Source organism: Mus pahari, chromosome 5 (assembly GCF_900095145.1).
Source record: "Mus pahari chromosome 5, PAHARI_EIJ_v1.1, whole genome shotgun sequence".
NCBI classification, from domain to species: Eukaryota; Metazoa; Chordata; class Mammalia; order Rodentia; family Muridae; genus Mus; species Mus pahari.
In genome coordinates this window covers 14,984,614-15,002,644 of record NC_034594.1, presented here as the reverse complement: position 1 = coordinate 15,002,644, position 18,031 = coordinate 14,984,614, and the positions used below count along the sequence as shown (strand labels likewise).

General features: G+C 44.1%; 1 protein-coding gene across 11 annotated transcripts in view; it reads right to left on the bottom strand.

The window, feature by feature from the left end:
* The window catches only part of Dst (dystonin), a 196,767-nt gene that overhangs the window by 27,551 nt on the left and 151,185 nt on the right, over positions 1–18,031 (bottom strand). For all 11 annotated transcript variants that reach the window (XM_029539067.1, XM_029539069.1, XM_029539066.1 and 8 more), the window contains 12 exons: positions 16,937–17,163; positions 15,727–15,849; positions 15,520–15,621; positions 13,407–13,508; positions 11,954–12,127; positions 11,467–11,622; positions 9,406–9,603; positions 8,948–9,076; positions 6,030–6,200; positions 5,089–5,244; positions 4,567–4,773; positions 2,008–2,127 (listed from right to left, as the gene is read on the bottom strand). In XM_029539067.1, the coding sequence (XP_029394927.1) occupies positions 2,008–2,127; positions 4,567–4,773; positions 5,089–5,244; positions 6,030–6,200; positions 8,948–9,076; positions 9,406–9,603; positions 11,467–11,622; positions 11,954–12,127; positions 13,407–13,508; positions 15,520–15,621; positions 15,727–15,849; positions 16,937–17,163 (1,865 nt within the window). The remainder of the gene's footprint in view (positions 1–2,007; positions 2,128–4,566; positions 4,774–5,088; positions 5,245–6,029; positions 6,201–8,947; positions 9,077–9,405; positions 9,604–11,466; positions 11,623–11,953; positions 12,128–13,406; positions 13,509–15,519; positions 15,622–15,726; positions 15,850–16,936; positions 17,164–18,031) is intronic.

Sequence of the window (18,031 nt, the reverse complement as noted above, 5' to 3'; positions counted from 1 at the left end):
CAGAGACACACACACAGAGAGAGAGAGAGAGAGAGAGAGAGAGAGAGAGAGAGAGAGAGAGAGAGAGAGAGCAAATTATATTCTTTCCATGCAATTCAACAGTACTTACAGAGCTAGGGTTGTCTGTGGGTCTCTCAGGACCATTTCCTAGCTAGCAGGAAGTATTAGTTGGCTAAGTATTTACAAAGAGAGCAGAAAAGAAGAGAGAGCTGCAGCTGAAGATACAATCTCAGGAGTAGGAAGAAAGAAAGGACAGCTCAGTGTCCTCCTACGCTCTCAGGACCGGGGACATCAGCCCGATGCTTCTCAATGCTGGCAGCACACTGGGGTCCTGCCAGATTGCGCAGCTCCCTGTGGCAGAGGTAACAGCACCCTCTGAAGCAACGGCAGGGCCACAACTACCCAGTTCTTCACTGCTGCTCTTCAAAAGCTACAAAGTGCATGCTTTAAGGCAACCAAATGATTTACTTTGTTAAATAACAGGAGGTAACCACATCAGGGAAAGTTTTCAGTAAGAACACAGTATCCCACCATTTCTACACTTCCTACCCGGGAGAGCCTCATTTTTGTGTTATTCTGAATGGAATGCTTGTGTTTAGAATCAAGGGGCTGACACAACTTTTTTCCATACAGCAGATACAAACGAAATAATCTACCGACAGGCTAGAGCTTTCTAAAGGCAGAAGAACTCAAACACTGATTAGGAAATTTTTCTTTTAAAATTGCTCTTTGGGGCTGCCTTAAGATGTGTCCTAGAGAAATGGGAGACATTGATGATAAATACCATTGTGTAAGCTGGAGACTCTAATATTCTCTGTGTGTTCTTTTTTCTGGGTTTCTCTAGCTCAAAATGCAATGTTACTTTTCTTAGGATTATATAATAGTCATATATAAATTCCAATAAAGCACTATATTTTGAGCAAGGGACTGATGTTTTCCACCATGTATGGATGATGTTGGCCACTATGGCAGCTCATAGGAAGACATCAGTAGCCAAAGGAGGCAATCTTAAAGCCCCATCTGGCCCAAGAACACATATACTCCCTCTCATCATCCTCTGGTCAGGACCCTCTGGTGAGTCCACAGAACATGTGTGAAGATGGTGTCTTGATTTTTTGAGGAAGATAAAACTTAAATTGCCCCACAATTTTCTAGCCTTTTAAAGTTACCATGTTCTAAGCAGTCATTTATGTAAATGCAGGTGTCTGAAGCTGTAAAAGTGTTCATAATAATCACACTCAGCTGCTCCCACTGCACCTTTATCTGTATGGCCAGTGGCCACTTTATAACAGGGACACAGGTACAAAGGGGCTGAAGAGAGGAGGTAAACGTGGAAGGACTACCAAGGGGAAAATAGTTTGAAACCTTGTATCTACATTCTCCTCACAGGGAAGCTGGTAACTCGTTATCTGAGAGAAGGGATGGAATTTTACACACACACACACACACACACACACACACACACACACACACACACAGAGCTATAGTTACTGGTTCTTGGGTAGCATCAGTCAACTTGGAATTGTATACATGCATGCACACACCCCCACACACGTGCACATGTGTACACACACCCACGCACGCACGCACACACTGCAGCAATGACCAGTTTTGGGGTAGCATCAGTCAGCTTTCTTTATGTCTCTGTTTAAAAGGACATGTTTACCTATGGGGCAAGGTTTTGTTATGTTCCCCAGGCTGGCTCCCCAATCCTCATTTTCCCAAACAACTGTGATCAAAGGTATCCACTACTGCATCGGGCTGTGTACACCTTATACTCCACATTTATCCATTAAAAAATGCCAAGTTAAGAGAAGAGAGTTGCCATGAAAAGCTGAAAACTCTTAGTATATTCTAGACTGTGGGAGAGACAACCGGTTTTCATTTCATGCTCTTTTTTTTTGGGGGGGAGGTTCCCCTTATTGCTCGTGATGCATACTCACACGGACAAGAAAGAGCCAGCACTTGAAGAGCACAGTGTGCGTGCTTTGTCCATGAGACACTCACCTTGTGCTGAACCAGCTGTGCTTTGATTTTGTCTGGATCATTGGCGATTTCCAGCTCAGAATCCAAAGATTTTTCTGACTCTTCCAGCCACTCCATCAGCTTGCTCCAAGCTTCGTGGAACTGTGTAAGAGACCCATATTTACCCAGAAAGTTTGTGGAGCACACAACTCTTGCAACTTAGGATATTATAAAACAGAAACAATCACCAATGGGATATACTGAAAAAAAATATCACATCAATTCAAAATTCCCCCTGAAGAAAAATGGGCGGAGGACCATTTTTGCATTTTTAGCAAATTGCAAAGCCACACTGGACACGTACAACTGTGACCTGAAGTCATGTAACGGTAATTCAGTCAGCATGTCGGCTTACTAAGTGCAGGAAGGAGCCAGACAATGCTAAGGAGAGGTAGGGAGCCCCTCTGCACAGCCCACACGGTCTCCCTTTGTTTAATAGTTAACACAAATTCTCAGAAAATGTCTGTTTGGTTTATCTGTCTCTTTACATATCTTGACATTTTTCTGTGCTCAACTCCTATGTTAAGACAAAGGAACAAAAGGAAAACGCAGCACACTTGTGAATTATCTTTAAACACGACAAGCAGAAAAAAGACCATCACCCTCTTAATATAGAAGATAGTCTAGCATCCTTACCTCTGTGCTCAGAGCCCCACTCAGGCTGACCCACCCACTGGGGTTTGAGATGCACAAGTCCTGCCTTGCTAGTATTCTGACTGTGTCTAATTCTGTTTGCCAACCAGGGACTGGAAATTATTCTGAGTCAATGCATGTTCGCTTCTAGGTACAGGGTTTCTTTCTTCCTTTCTCTCTTTCTTTCTTTCTTTCTTTCTTTCTTTCTTTCTTTCTTTCTTTCTTTCTTTCTTTCTTTCTTTCTCTTTCTTCTGCTTATATTACAGAACAATCTGGTACAAACTCTGGGTACCAATTATGAAAATGGTTACATGTTATTTTCTTATAATAAACTTAAATGAGGAGCTGCATAACAGAGGCTAAAGAAGTTAAGATCCCTGGATACCCAAACACCCTGACCGTGAAGTAATGGAAGCCGTGTATCCTCAGCAGCATGATGTGGGCTGCAGGCGTGCACTAGAGAGCAGCTCCTCAAGATTGTGGCCTCTCTGCCCAGCACGCCCCTCGCATAGTGCTACTTAATGTAGAAGAGAAGGAAAAACAGCTGAGGCTAAGACAAACTCATGACAGCCAAAGCCATAGAAGTACAATCGGTACACAGGCCAAACCCAGAAGAGGAGAGAAACGGAAGGAACAGTTGGTGGGGTCCTAGGTGGCCTGGCTCTAGATCAGGCGTGGGGACAGCTGGGCTGCCGAGCGCTGCAAACACACAGGTTCTGAAGCTCATCCTACTTCCAAACCTCATCTTAAGCCGCAGAAGCGGGGCAGGCGCTATCCATGTGCATTGGAAGCAGGAGAACAGAAAGCTGGGTTAACTGACTGAGATAGAAAGAAACACTGGTTAAGCGGAGAGAGGAGAAAACGGCAGGCAGCTCCCAGCTTCCAGCGAGCCTCTGCTAGGTTTGGGGTTAATGTTGTCTAACAGAATCACTGGGGACTGATTCTGCTTCGGACTCCGGCAGCAAAGTTGCCATGCTTCTCACTCAGAAGGGGACTGCGACATTTCTGATGCCCTTAAATTCACACACTTTACACGTCGGAATGCCAGACTCCAGTAAACATCTTCTGGCATCACACAGTGAGCCCAGATCTCCCAATACCAGACACTATCACCAATGCCATACAACAGGAGCGGAATGGGACAAAAGAAAGAACCACAATATCTGGCCTCAATATCACACCAAGTTTTTTAGTAAAAACAAATAAAAAAAATTTAAAGAATAGTTTCTGCAAAGTAAGGTGGACATATCCTCACGGGGCAGGGAGACGAGTGGTTTTCCTCTCCTCTGCGGTTAGGTCGGATGGATGCTAATAGCAGGCTAAGGGAGAACGAAACTCCCCGTGAGGTTTGCGAGGCTCCCTAAGTTAAACTGAAGGCAGCCCCTCCCCCAGAGATGCAGACAATTAATTCCAAGTGAGATGGAGTAGAGCAGAATCTTGGGGAAGAAATGAAGGCTGCGCACGAGCAGGCAGGGAAGAGAGAGACATGGATAAAGAGTTAGGTCCCTCAGGAAGCACTCGGGAGGATGCAGGCCTGGCCTTCGGCTCTGACATGAAGGAAGTCTGGCTTCCAGAGTTAGCAATATAACTCTGACACGTGACCCCGTCTGAGCAGGAGAACAGGGGTTGAAACGGCAAGGGGGAAAAAAATTAAACATACGGCAGAACAAGTAAGCTCTTAATGGGTTTCGATGGTCATCTCTGAAGTTGGGCTATTTATAGCATTTTAAGATGAGTCCCCGAGCCCTCACATGGCTGCCAAGACAGAGGAGTGCAAAGGCCTTTCAGGAAGAGAATACCTTGGCTCCTTATTGTGCCGATCTGGCAATGAACGCCTTGTGATCACACAACGCCACAGCTCCAGCTCACTGGCTGCCAGGGCTGGAGAACGGCAGCCAAGTTTATTACCTGCTTGGCCCTCTTCCTGGCTTCGTCCAGGGATCTTCCTCGCTCTACTAAGCGCTGCACCACCTTTTCCCACCGACTCTGCACGCTGATGAGCAGGTTCTTGATGAGCACGACATCTTGTTTCTGACTGAAATACTTCAGGTGGGTTCCAGTTTTGTCCAGCTCTATTATCTGCTCTCGGTGAGAATTCACTTCGTTGGCAAAGACCTTTCTCCAACAAAAGAGAATGCAATTAGACACAAGTGTGTGTGTGTGTGGGGGGGGCAGGTGGACTGACTTTAAAAATGTACACATATCCAGAGGTAACACTCATGTTAAAGGACACAGGAAAGGTCTCGGGTGGGTAAGGTGAGGGGTGAATCCAGGAGGAATTGGGGGTAGGGAGGTGCAGCTGGGAATGAAGACACTGCATAAATAACAATAATAATAATAATAAAAAATACAGTGTAAAGAAAGTTTCCATATTACTAAACCGATGCTTCCAACATGAAGGCACCGGCTTTCCAAAGAGTTCTGACCTACCTTGTGCTCATCAATTTGAAACAAGATTGTGTCCAAGATAAGGCTTGGCCGAGAAGCCATGTTCAGTGTTTGCTCAGCCTGGGTAAGCCAGTTGATGAAGTCCTGGAGGGAGTTGTGGAAGTTCATGGCCAAGTGCAGGGCCTCCTCCAACTTTGCCTGTAAAGGATGAGGACTTAGTGTGTGGTGCTCACAGTTTGCTCCGCTGTGTCTCAGCCAGCCAGCGATGTTCCCGCTGGGGCCACTGCCCTGGGAGGACACCATGTCTGGTCCATCAACGGAGGCCTACAGTCTACTTCTAGCTGGCTGTTGCTTGTTGTGCTAAGCAAAATTACTGAGAGATCCCAGATTATTTCTCCACTGTTTGAAAAGGTGATAAAATGACCACTATCGCATGAGTTACAAGTGATGTATCAGTTTTTATGTGAGAGATTATCAAACATAAGTACAATCACATCATTCTCTTTTGCTTAAATGTGTGATTAGAATACAATTATTTATAACCTTGAACTTAAGTGGTGTGTGTGTGTATGTGTGTGTGCGCGCGCGCGCGTGCTTTGCCTTCGCGTATGTGTCTCAGATCCACTGGAGCGAGACTTACAGACAGCTCTGAGTTGCCAGATGAGTATGGGCTAAATCTCCAACCCCGAATGGTTCATATTTTTTAAAAAAGCACCAGAGCTTTTACTAATCGGAGCAATACGTGACCTGTGACACATCCTCATCTGCATTGTATCACTGTTCTCTTAGCTTAGACTGTTTTTAACTTCACGAAACACCAAGTTTATGCAAGAAAACCAACTAACCAACCAACCAAAAAAAAAAAAAAAAACAAACCCCAAAACCCCAAAAACCCCTGTGGACTCCTGCTAGCTAGAGCTATAACCCAACCCAAGGATGGACACATGCAAACGCTGTTCTGTCATGCCGATCAAAGCACGTACTTTCTTCTCGTTGAGTTTGCTCTTCACGGATTCCCACTTCTCTTTCAGGTTGGTTATGTCTTGGTCAATGTTGGTCTCCGCAGATCGGGGACATCTCGCAAGCATCTGCTGCCCCCTCAGCATCAGGCTCTTGTACGTCTCTTCTTTGATGGCAAAGGCGGTGCAGACTTCCTAAAAAAAAAAAAAAAAAAACGAGATCGCCCTTCCGTTACATGACTTGCCAGAGGAGGAAACCTAACAGCAGCCCTCTTTTACATTTAAAAAAGATTCGCTTGTAATGTGTGTCAGTGTTCTGCCTGCCTGCCTGCCTGCCTGCATGTGCATCATGTGCATGCCTGGGACCCGTGGAGGTCAGAAGAGGGTGAGGAGTCAGGTCTGGAGTTGCAGTTGGTTATGAGCAGGTACTTAGAACTGGACCTGGTCCTCTCTAACACCAATGAGTGCTCTTAACCACTGAGCCCCCTTCCAGTTCCCAGAAGCACATTTTTTTTCATTGTTTTTAATAAGGTCCATCCACTCTCAGCCTCTTCTCACACATTTGTTCATCTCTCTGGCTTACGGAGCAAACCTGACAAACAGCTATACTCTCCCGATCCTGAGATAGTACCAACGCTTACAGGCACATCTTGTCAGCTGAGAAATCTATCACTGCGTGCTGCGCACTAAGGTCTAAAGCAATAATTAGCATGTTCTCACCTCACAGTGACGAGTCAGATCTGTGTGTTGTGCTAACAGTTTAACTTCACTAAGGAGTTGCCCCTCTGTAAGCTGAAACTTCTATGTCCTTTTTAACCACCATATAATAACTAACAGAAAGAATCGGCACGGTTTAATCTTGTACCCAGAAAATATGTGATAGACAGAAAAACGAGACTCAGTACAGGAAGATACAAGTTGACAGAAAGGCTGACAGCTTACAGGAGCCATGTTTAAGAAATCATTGGCGATCTTTAAATGTTGCCAGCGAGAATGCTGCATACACCCTCTCCAGTGAATGCAGGGAAATCCAGTTAACGTGCTAAGCACACCACCAATCAAACAATGGATACAACTCATCAAAAACTAAGACAGTTTGTATCTCGTTGGTTGAATTATAACATGGGCTGAGTCCCGATGGAAATTATATATTCGACATCTTACAACTTAATAATTTTTTAAAAATGAGAGTTAATTTTATTAATAATAAAATTAACCACTTGAAATACACTGTTTAGTGATGTGAGTGCAGTTATAATGTGGTCTCACTACATCTTCATTAGCTAGAAACTGTATCTCTTCATTCTTAAAAAACAACACATTAGGGGGATGGAGAGATGGCTCAACAGTTAAGAGCACTGACTGCTCTTCCAGAGGTCTTGAGTTCAATTCCCAGCAACCACATGGTGGCTCACAACCATCTGTAATGGGGATCTGATGCCCTCTTCTGGTATGTCTTAAGACAGTGACAGTGTACTCACATATATAACATAAATAACTTAAAAAAAAAAATCTAGCACATTAAAAAAAAAACAAAGCACATTTCAGTTTCATTTTTTAAAAGCATTAAATCCTGAAGCAGCCTCAGGTTAGGTGGAAACTGATTTTGTTCTTATCTTCATTTCTAGCATATTGAGAATGTTCTAGAACCACAAGCAGATCAAAAGGAAACCACTCCCGCGGCATCACAGTGCTTTCCAATCTGTTAGGGAAGATTTATTTAATTTTTAGATGTATGCGTAGGTCTGTGAGTTTGTGTGCACCGCATGCAAGCAGGAACCCCCAGGGGCCAGGAGGAGGAATCTGATGCCCTGGAACTAGGCTTCCAGGTGGTTGTGAGCTGCCAGGTAGATGCTGAGAGCGAACTCTGGTCCCCTGGAAGAATAATAAGCCCTCTTTACTGCTGGGCTCGATCTTCAGGCGCTCTGCAGTTTTTTGTTGTTGCTTTTTTGTTCGTTTGCTTTTAAACATGGAATTTTTTTTTTTGTTTTTTGTTTTTTTTGTTTTTTTGAGACAGGGTTTCTCTGTATAGCCCTGGCTGTCCTGGAACTCACTCTGTAGACCAAGCTGGCCTCGAACTCAGAAATCCGCCTGCCTCTGCCTCCCGAGTGCTGGGATTAAAGGCGTGCGCCACCACGCCCGGCTTAAACATGGAATTTTTAGTCAAAGAAGTCATATAGGGTTACCTGAAGTTCATTCTGTGTATCCTAGGCAAACTAAGTTATTTTCTACATAGTGGTTTTCTGAAACTTTACAGATATGTACTCTGCTTGCAAGTTCTTGTATTCTTTTAAAGCGTATCATTCTGGAGACAGAATTCATTATTAGTTACTTAACAGGTGATGAACTATGTGAAAGCTATGTAAGAATGTCCAGGGAAGTAAGGGACGATGGAAAAGTCACGCGGGGTTTCACAATGATAGACACTCTGAGGTCATGCAGTTGTTGGCAAGACTACTGACTTTGTTCTTCAAGCAAATGTGTCTGGGCTAGCTGTGAACAGCAAATTCAAACCACAGGACTACATGAATTACTCGCTCATGATTATTGTCTTAATTATAATTATATTAAACTATCAGATTATTTTAGAGAAGTGTCTTTATACTTCAGGGGATAACAGTTTATAACTGATACAATGCCTTGTTTGTGTGTGTGTGTGTGTGTGTGAGAGAGAGAGAGAGAGAGAGAGAGAGAGAGAGAGAGAGACAGACAGACAGACACACACACACACACATAGATACTCAGAACTGCTAGACTTCTTTAAAACTTTTTCTTAACCTCTGAGACAGATTCTTACTTGAAAATTTTAACTGCTAAATGGTGCTGTTTCTAGCATTTACACATAGTGATTTTTGCCACAAAACTTAATTTTTTAACTATATCTTCTTCCATTATTATCTACGTCTGACCAGGGCGAGGGCTGCAGAAAATACCATACGTACCATATGTGCGTTAAGCTGCTCCTTGGCTGTCTCTGGGAGACCTCCCAGAGGCTTAGATGCCAAGAGATGACGCTCTGTGTCCGTCAGCCACTGTTGCAAATCTTCGATTTCACCGTGGAACCCTTTGGCCTGCAGTGACAGGTGGTTTTTAAGTTTGTGTCACAAATGCTATCACTTTCCGGCAAGGTCAAAATGGCCCCAGCCTGCTAAGCTGTCTCTGCGTCTCATCAGAATGCCAGGTGCCAGGAGCAGTGGCTCACTACCTGAGCACGCCGAGAAAGCTCGGGCATAAGGGTATTAGGCTATTAGGCTAAGAACTTGAGCACCACCTCCTTGTCAGCTCTGCTCTTTATCCCGATTATTTTTACTCCTCTCTTTAAAGCATCACCACTGAGCCTGCACCTGAGGGCTAGCGGGGCACACCCGCATCACGTCAGGACTCTCTCCTCTCTAGTCACCTGGCGCAAGGCGCTGTCCAGTTGTTGCTTCCTTTGATCTGTCTTTTCCAAAATCTCCTGCCAGCGCTGGTTCAGAATTCTGAGCTTGTACTGGAGGTTGCTTGCTTCTTCGCCTTCACTTGACTCGATGAGGTCATTTCCTGCTTTGTTGACGGCTTCTACCGTGGACTGGTGGGCTAAGACGTCATTTTGGAGCACCTGAAAATGTTAGCGTGATCATTCGCTGGAAACACAGTGACAGAGAGGGGTCTCAGGCATCCCAAGCCTCCAACTCAACAGGTAGCTAAAGAAGACATTGGAATTCTTTTCTGTTTTTATTTTGTTTGTTATGGTTTTGTTTTTTCAAGACAGGGTTTTGCGGTGTAGCCCTGGCAGTCCTGGGAATTTGCTCTGTAGACCAAGCTGGTCTTGAACTCACAGACATCTATCTACCTGTTTTTGAGTCCTGAATGCTAGGGATAAAGGTGTGCACCACCGCTGCTCGGCTGACTTTTTCCACCTCCCACGTGCTGGGAGTACAGGTGTGGGGTACCACATCCAGTTTTAGGTACTGCCGAGGGATCAAACCTTTATGCGTGCTGCGTAAGGATTCTAGCACTTGAACCACACCTCTCGCCCACTGTACCTGTTTCATTCTCTCAGTGTGAAACATTCTGAAGCCAACGCCTCAGAACAAAAAGTGTTGAGGCAACAGGCTTCCCTCCTTCCAACTTTGTGGCTCCCTACATGGACACACATTTAGTTGACCAGTACTCTCAAAGGGACTGCACACACACGACAGCTATCCCCACTAGAATGACCTCGTAGCTGATATACTACATACTTTTGAGATTAAAATTCGATGATTAAAACATTTTCATTGATTCAAGTCCATTTTAATTCAACTTAATCGTAGTCTCTGAAGGGACATTTTCACTCTTCTCTTCTCATTATAACATTACCACACATCTAAGACATATGTCTTATAATGACTGTTTTGAAAGAAGAATTGTATCACTTTACTCTCTCACTGAAGGGATGCTGGAACTACTAACTTGAAAGGGCTCCTTTGCCTAGCGTTAGTTGAGAGTTCATTATAACCCTACCCTACCTCTCACTGATGTATGTTTGGCAACAGTCGAGAAAAGAATGTCATCTCTTATCCTATGTAAGACAGCGCACATCTGGAGGGGAACCCAGATCCGGGAGGCTTTCCAGATGAGACAGGCAGCCCCCAGAGTGCTCCTTCTCTGGTGACTGGAGCAGTTTCTGAGGCATCGGATGAGTCAGAGTTTTCCAAAGGCACAAACCCAACTTGAGTAAGGAGTCGGGTTCTGCAAAGCATACTCTTTGATATGCTACCAGCAGGAGACCCTTCCTCAAGGTCTGAGAGTTAAACGCTGCTGGTGTCTGCATCAATAGGACAATTCTATAGAGGATAGAAACTTTCTTTCAGCTTTGATTTTGGCAATCTTAAGCCACTATATACTGGTCTTTCAAAGTTAAAGGGTAAAAAAGTTAAGAGGGCCTGTTTCTTAGTCACGGGAACAGAGTTAAAAGGTTACGACAGCTCTCCAGCAGAAATAACCGCGTTGGGTGTCTGACTTTCCACCCCTGTTACAATTCTAATCACTGGTACTTTTAAGACAACTGCCAGATTTCCTAAGACGTAAATGCTTCTATAAACTCATTCCATGAGAACAAACATAGTTTGTTTTTATAAAGAGTCATTCTGGCAAGTTACTGATGCCCAGAGGCCCAGAGACATTAAAAGCCCTGGTAGGACAACAGCATTTTCAGCCTGCAAGCTTTTAGGCTGTTTCTTACAATCTTAAAAAAACTATTCGTCGTTAACTTAGCAATGGGTATGAGGGATTAAATCTTCAGTGTTTGCTGTGCGGCCCTACTGAAACAGCCTCGCTATATTTGATAACTGTTACCGCAGTAGCTAGTGAGAAAAATACTTTCACTGTGCCCTCTTAGGCAGCACACTTCAAGCCATTTAATGCCAGACAATCTCTCTCAAAATCGCAAAGTTAAGAACCTCGAACGTTAATGGTGACGGGCAGCGACGGTACGTACGTGATGCTTAGCTAGTTCAATCTCAATGGCTTTCGGGTCTCCTCCAACGGGTTTCTGTTCACTCAGCAAGCCCTTGGTGTGCGTCAGCCACGCGAGGAGCTCGTCCAGGGCGTGCTGGAACTGACCCAGTGCCAAGAGAGCACCCTCGAGCTTGTGCTGCCAAGAAGCAGAGAAGAAAAATCTGCTTAGACCCCAGCATCGTGAATGATGCGCTCTTAAAAAACAAGGGCAAAGGCCAACTGCTGAATGATGTCCAAGTCCATCCTCACAGCGCATGAATCTATTCATACTGGTCAACAACTCTAATTTGGTATGTGCGTGTTTGTATGTGGGTGTGTAAACACAGCACACACAGGAGAATGTTAATACGATTACAATTTAAGTGCTTCTGAAGTTTACTGATATTAACTGCTAACTCGATTTTTGACAGTCGCCTGGTATTCCTGTCTGGGGGTGTCTGTGCGCGCACGCAGGACTCCGTGTTTACCTGTCTGCTGACAATCCGCTCATCCAGGCTGTCCCAGATCAACTTCAGCTCCGTCAGCGGGTCCTGGACTGTGCGCCTGTCAACCTCTTCTGTCACTTTCTTCAGCAACAGCTCTGCTTGATGGTTCAGCCTTTCCATTTCTATCTGTTGTTGATAAGCTTCTGACTTAAATTGCTGCGGAAAAACAAAAACACACACCAGAGGAACGTTTAAAAAAAAAAAAATTCAACCAGAAATAACTCTGAAGTTCACATGTCCCATTGAGAGCAAAAGAGGTAGAATTTTCTCTCTTTTATTCATTGGCTTATGAATAGTTACGGTTTATTTGACTTTTATTCTGCATGGTAAAATTTAATACATCCCATGGAGAAACATTTTTTAATATCTGAAACCCTAGAAATGCCTTTAAGGAATTTAGTAATTCCTGATCGCAGGCAAGCACATAGTATGCATTCCTCCATAATTTTCATGTTTTTACAACTGTGTTGTATTTGTTAATAATTACTTCTACGTACCACTGTTAGTGCAAAATAATTTGTAATTATTGTAATTACACTAGCAAGAAAGGGTCTTGACACATAGCTCTGGGTGGCCCTTCACCACTATTTCGCTCAGGCTTGCCTCAGACCCATGTCAATCCTCCTGCCTCAGCCTCACAAGTACGGGTGCTACAGATCTGAGCATCATGTGTGGCTTTAGAATAACATCATTCCTCTTGCTCTTTCCCATATGACTGACAGGCACTTAATGATCTTCGTTTTGCCAACCAACATTTTATTTGCAGTAGACAACATTTATTTGAACCTGTGATGTTCATTAGTGGCTGATATTACAATAATATTTCAATTACACCAATTGCAACAGACTACTGAATAATGAGGCACATTATAAAAGTCTCAGTGGCATGATGCAAATTTGGTCCTCCCCCTCTGAATACACCTACTCTCCATTCAGATTGGAGGGTATCTGAAGGGCTGTATGTCAAAATTTAGGCATAGTTGCTTTTAAGTACATAGCTTTTGGAGTGAGTTACTAATCTTGCCCCGCCCCCCACTTTGCTTATTTGTAATTCTACAAAAGATAAGAAATAATGAAAGCAATCTTTTATTTTAAAAAAACAAGCACTTCTTTATGCTTCCTATGTGTAGACACTATTCTAAATCAACTTTGGGGTCTGTGAAATGGATCAGTGGGGAAAGCTGTTTGCTACCAAGTCTGACATCCTGAGTCTGGTTCCCTGTTCTCTGACTTCCTTATATGTGGGGCATCCTTGTGTGTAATCACAAACACACACATTAATAAATATGTGCAGCAGAAATAAACAGCGCAGTTTTGGGGTCGGTATGTAATGGCTCAATCATGTCACCCAAGTGACTAAGCGGGAAACCTGGGGACTCAGTGACTTAAGGAACTTCATAGGCAGTTCCTTGCCAGCTGGGAGCTCCTCACCTACCTTCAGCTCTTCAATCTGCTGCTTGACGGTCTCCAGGTCTGTCCCAATGGGAGACATTGTGGCTAACTTGTTGCCTGCGATGTCAACCCAGTCAAATATTCCCTGCAAGACACATTTTCCACGTGTTAGTGCAGCGGCTCTGAAATGGTCACAGCTCTGGTTGTTATAGGGATAGGCAAGAGCTTGAAGATGCTATGAAACGTGCTGGCCTCAAGAGAAATTTAATATTAAAAATCAGATTCTAACTGGCTGAAACTTTTGAAAACGAAGAGCATTTACCCAAATAAAAGCAGTAATATAAAACAGCTCCTCAAATACCAAGTAAATGTCACTTCCAATTCGGCACCAAAGCTGGCCAAGGGGATCCTATTCTTAAATTATCGAGCGCTTTCAAAGAAAAGTTCATTTGAAAATGTTTATATATTCAATCATAAAAGTGGAATATCCTATTTGCTTATTTAAAAATATACTGTAAAAATATCCAAATGTATCTATTTATTCAAATAACCAAGAAAATCACTATTTAGTGGTTTAATCTAACCTTCTTACACTCTATAGATTACCATTAAAATCCTGTACATACATATAGCTAAGAATACCATAGTAGCAAAAGACTTCACTGTCCCCTGCTTTCTGTTCCTTCAGGGCTTCTACACATTCTACAAGGCTTAACACACATACTTTATTTTTTTTTTAAGGTAATGAATGTATAACAGAATTATTTTACATTTAATGAAGCTGACAGGAGAGAAACCTTATAAACTAATGTTTAAACAACCATTAACCAATTACTTAAGCAGCAACCTGGGAAGAAAATGAATCTCACTTTATAATCAAGCCTCGAGCCCTACTGAGACCTAGAACCTCATTACAGCTACAGCGATGCAACTTAGTAACTCAAGTTGCCATTCACAACCAACTGGCCCTGTGATGAAGCTTACTGTTGGTGAGGAGTCTGGGTCAAATCACAGTGCCTCGCCCAGGGCTCCCACGTGACCCTGTGCAGTAGCAGGATCTTCTCTAGCCATGGAAAACAATCCCACTCAAAACACTTGCCATCATGACGTCATGTCCCCCACACAGAGGGGGAGCCCAGTGTGGTCGGCACTGGTCACTGATTATTGAAGCAAGAAATCATTACTTTGCATGTGCATGTGTACACACCTGCGTGAGAGTTATAATAAGGTGTTATTTGTTGTGAAAAATTTCATGTATTTTCCAAGTGCAAAGCCCTTGCAGCTGGTGCAAAGCCTGGCGATATTTGTTTTTACACACGTAGGAAGAAGTGGCATATGGAAAGAGAAAAAAAAATGTTCTCGTGTGAGCTTTAAAAATAATATTCACTTTGGTGTTATGGAAATACTTGAGAGGGTTTTCCCATGCAGTAAGAAGTATGGAAGACTAGACCCCTGCCAACCCGCTAGGAAGCAGGGCCAAGGGGAGGTGGGTAGAGAACGTTCCCTGAACTGGCCTGAAGAGAACCTTAATACTAAAAATCAGTTCCTGACTGGCTAATGAACCAAACGGGAGCCTTGAAGAGACATGACAGACAACTATTTTTAACAATTATATATATGGAAAAGAAAGTGCCTTGATATGGCCAGCTATGAGCCAATAAAATAGACTTCTATTTTAGTACACAGGAGAACACTGGCTTTGAGCCGGTTCCTCTGACTTTGGTGAAACTTGGCGGTATTTTTAGCCTGAGTTTACCTCTTTCATCTTACTTCACTCAGCTTTAGAACAGAACTCAGGCTCTGTCCCCTGTCACTGCCGGGTGCTCGACAAGTTATGAAAAATACAGTGTGGGAATATTTACTTTCGCTTAAAAAAAAAAAAATTAGAGCACTTCTTTTCAAAGTAGATGTCATGGCTATGTGGGCTAATCCATGGTTAGCCGTACGTATAAATCCGTATGCCTGAAAGGTAAGAAATCTCTTCTAGAAAGGCTGAGTCAGAGCAGTTGTGACTATGGGAACAGATTTGTCTGTAGCTGCGCACACAGTCACAGTGTTGGGCTGGGACCAGAGTGTCAGCGGTCCAGACATCAATGAGAGTGATTCCTGTTTCCGGCTGAGACCAGAGGACGCGGCGGCGGCGGCGGCTACCTCACCTGCAATCCGTCCTGGTACTGAACTGCAGCTTGCATGGCCTCTTCCAGTCTGTCCACCCGGTCCTTCCAAGCTTTATTTAGAGAATCCCATGCTGAATTTAGCTACAAAACAAATGTTAGAGTCCTTTCAGTGTCAAGTTTGTACTTCTGACTTCTGGTAAAAAAAATGGGTGTCGCTCAGCTAAGTCACAAACGAGCCGCAGGTACCTCGTCAATGCTCTTCTTGACAATTGGCTTGTCAGGCTCCCCACATGCGGCGATGAGCTCTGAGCCCAGCGTGATGACCATGTCCAGCTCCTCCTGCAGGCTGTCGATCTCCTCTCTGATTGCCTGGAATCCGAAGCAGAGGCTCAGAACACCAAAGCCAAGACACAGGGTCGCGCAGGGCCGCCCGTGACACAGGGTTCCCACGTGAGGTTAGTTAGCAATGCTTTGTTTTCTTTTTACTTCCCAAGCTCACATTGACATTTTTGGAACATGAGAACAACAACAACAACAACAACAACAATAACAATATTTTATAGAAAATAGTATCTCTAATGCCAAATCTTTACTACAAAGATGAAAATAACTTTGTGGCAAAATACCAGAGCAATTTAAAAAAAAATAACCCAAATACTGTCAAGCACCATCTTGATTTTCTTAAATACTTTGCTTGTTATGTGTTCCAAAGAGACACCAATAAAATAAGAGCACAAAGATTTTATGCAAAGCAACGTATCGGTTGGGAAACTCATGATAAGCTAGCTTTGGGGTTCCATGCATTACCCTAGGTAGGATCTGTCAATCCTACCGTGCTTTTCATGGTCACTGTTAAACACGCTCACTTGGCAGTGAGTATTTAACAGGCACGGGCCAAGCCTCAGATCAAGCACCTGAGGAGGAGACATTTGCCTGGTCTTGTTCCAGGCCCCACGGCCTTGCAAGCACTTCAGCCAAGTACCCAAGAAAGTAAGTCTACAGCATGGGTGACAATCCAGCCAATCCTTGAAGCTTATCACAGGGGCGGCAGAAAAGATCACTGCGGTGAGGAGCGAGACTTGTGGAAGAGCACGGAGTTAAAGGGACAGAGGAACGCCTGTGGCCGCATGGCCACCGGCTCGTGTGCACGAAGCTGCCTATCCTGCCCTGCAAAGTCAGGCTTTACCCAGTGGACGGTGTCTTTATGTTATGTGTCTGTCTGTCTTTCTGTCTGACACAGACACGAGCAGTGTGGGTGCAGAGAGATGACCTTAGGGGACAATCTCCAAGCAACACCTGTGAGTCCACAGTATCTTAGTACTCACTAAGCATTCTGCGTTCAGAACTAGAGACGGATTTTAGCAGGACTGGGGTGTTGTCTCGCTGAACTTGGCTCTTCGCTTCTGTCGTTGTTATCTCTGCTGCTTCCTGCTGTTGCTTTACAACAGTTACTTACCTCTGCTGCTTCCTGCTGTTGCTTTACGACAGAGGGGTCGATTCCGGGATCCTCCAGGTCCCGGATGAAATCCTGAGTGTCTTTGGTGGTAACAACCAGCGACATGTGATCGCACCAGAATTTCTCAGCCAGCTCCATCACATCCAACAGTTTGGCTTCCCGTTCTTCGACCAGCGTGTGGATGTTTCCCCAGATGAAAACCATTTGGTCCAACTTATCCTGTACAGCTACACAGCAAAACAGCGTCCGTGAAGACACTAGTTATCCTCACGTGCGCAAAAGCAGAACTTCAGCTCAAACAGCAGGCAGTTACTCAACCTGTTAAATACATAGACTGGACCAGGTTTTTGCCAACTGCAATAGATGTGTAATCGCTAGGCTCAAACCTATCCCACACACAAAGCAGAATCTCTGGGTCCACTCCAGCTGTGCCAAGACACCTCCTTATAAAAGTAGATGCGTAAAGCTGCATGAGCTCAGAGTAGACTCAAATTTACCAAGCTTAAAGTTCCTAAGGGCTGGCCTTAATCCCAAATTAACTAACCTAAGATGTGTTTTCTTATGCTCTCTAAGAATGAAAATGCTTCTTCAGTCACAGAAGGATTTGTAGTTCTGGTTTGTTCCTGAAATGGTCTTATTTCCACTATATGAGTCCTCTTCCCTTTGGTCCACAGATCATAACTCTAATATGCATGGCTACGGTTGCGGTTACTGTTCTGGTGGTTATGGGATGGAGTGGGCATGCTAGATAAGATACCAAGACTGTACCCCCAGCTTTGTCCCTATTAGCCTAAGAGGCTCAGAGAACACAGTCTTTACGTGACCACATTTTGTTTCCAACCAGTTGATTTTGCAAACCTTTTGGGAAGCAACGCGTCCCGGCGCTAACCTCTCAAAGACCTAGTGTTCTCTTATGCGGCCAGCCTGTCAGTGAATAGCATACGAATCTAGAGGTGTTTTAAAGTAAGCCTGAGGCCAGGTGCGGTGATGTGCATGCAATCCTAGCCCCTTGGGAGGTACAGGCAGATTGGTTTTTAAATTGGAGGCTAGCCTGGTCTACATGGCATCTCTCTGGTATATGTATACACACACACA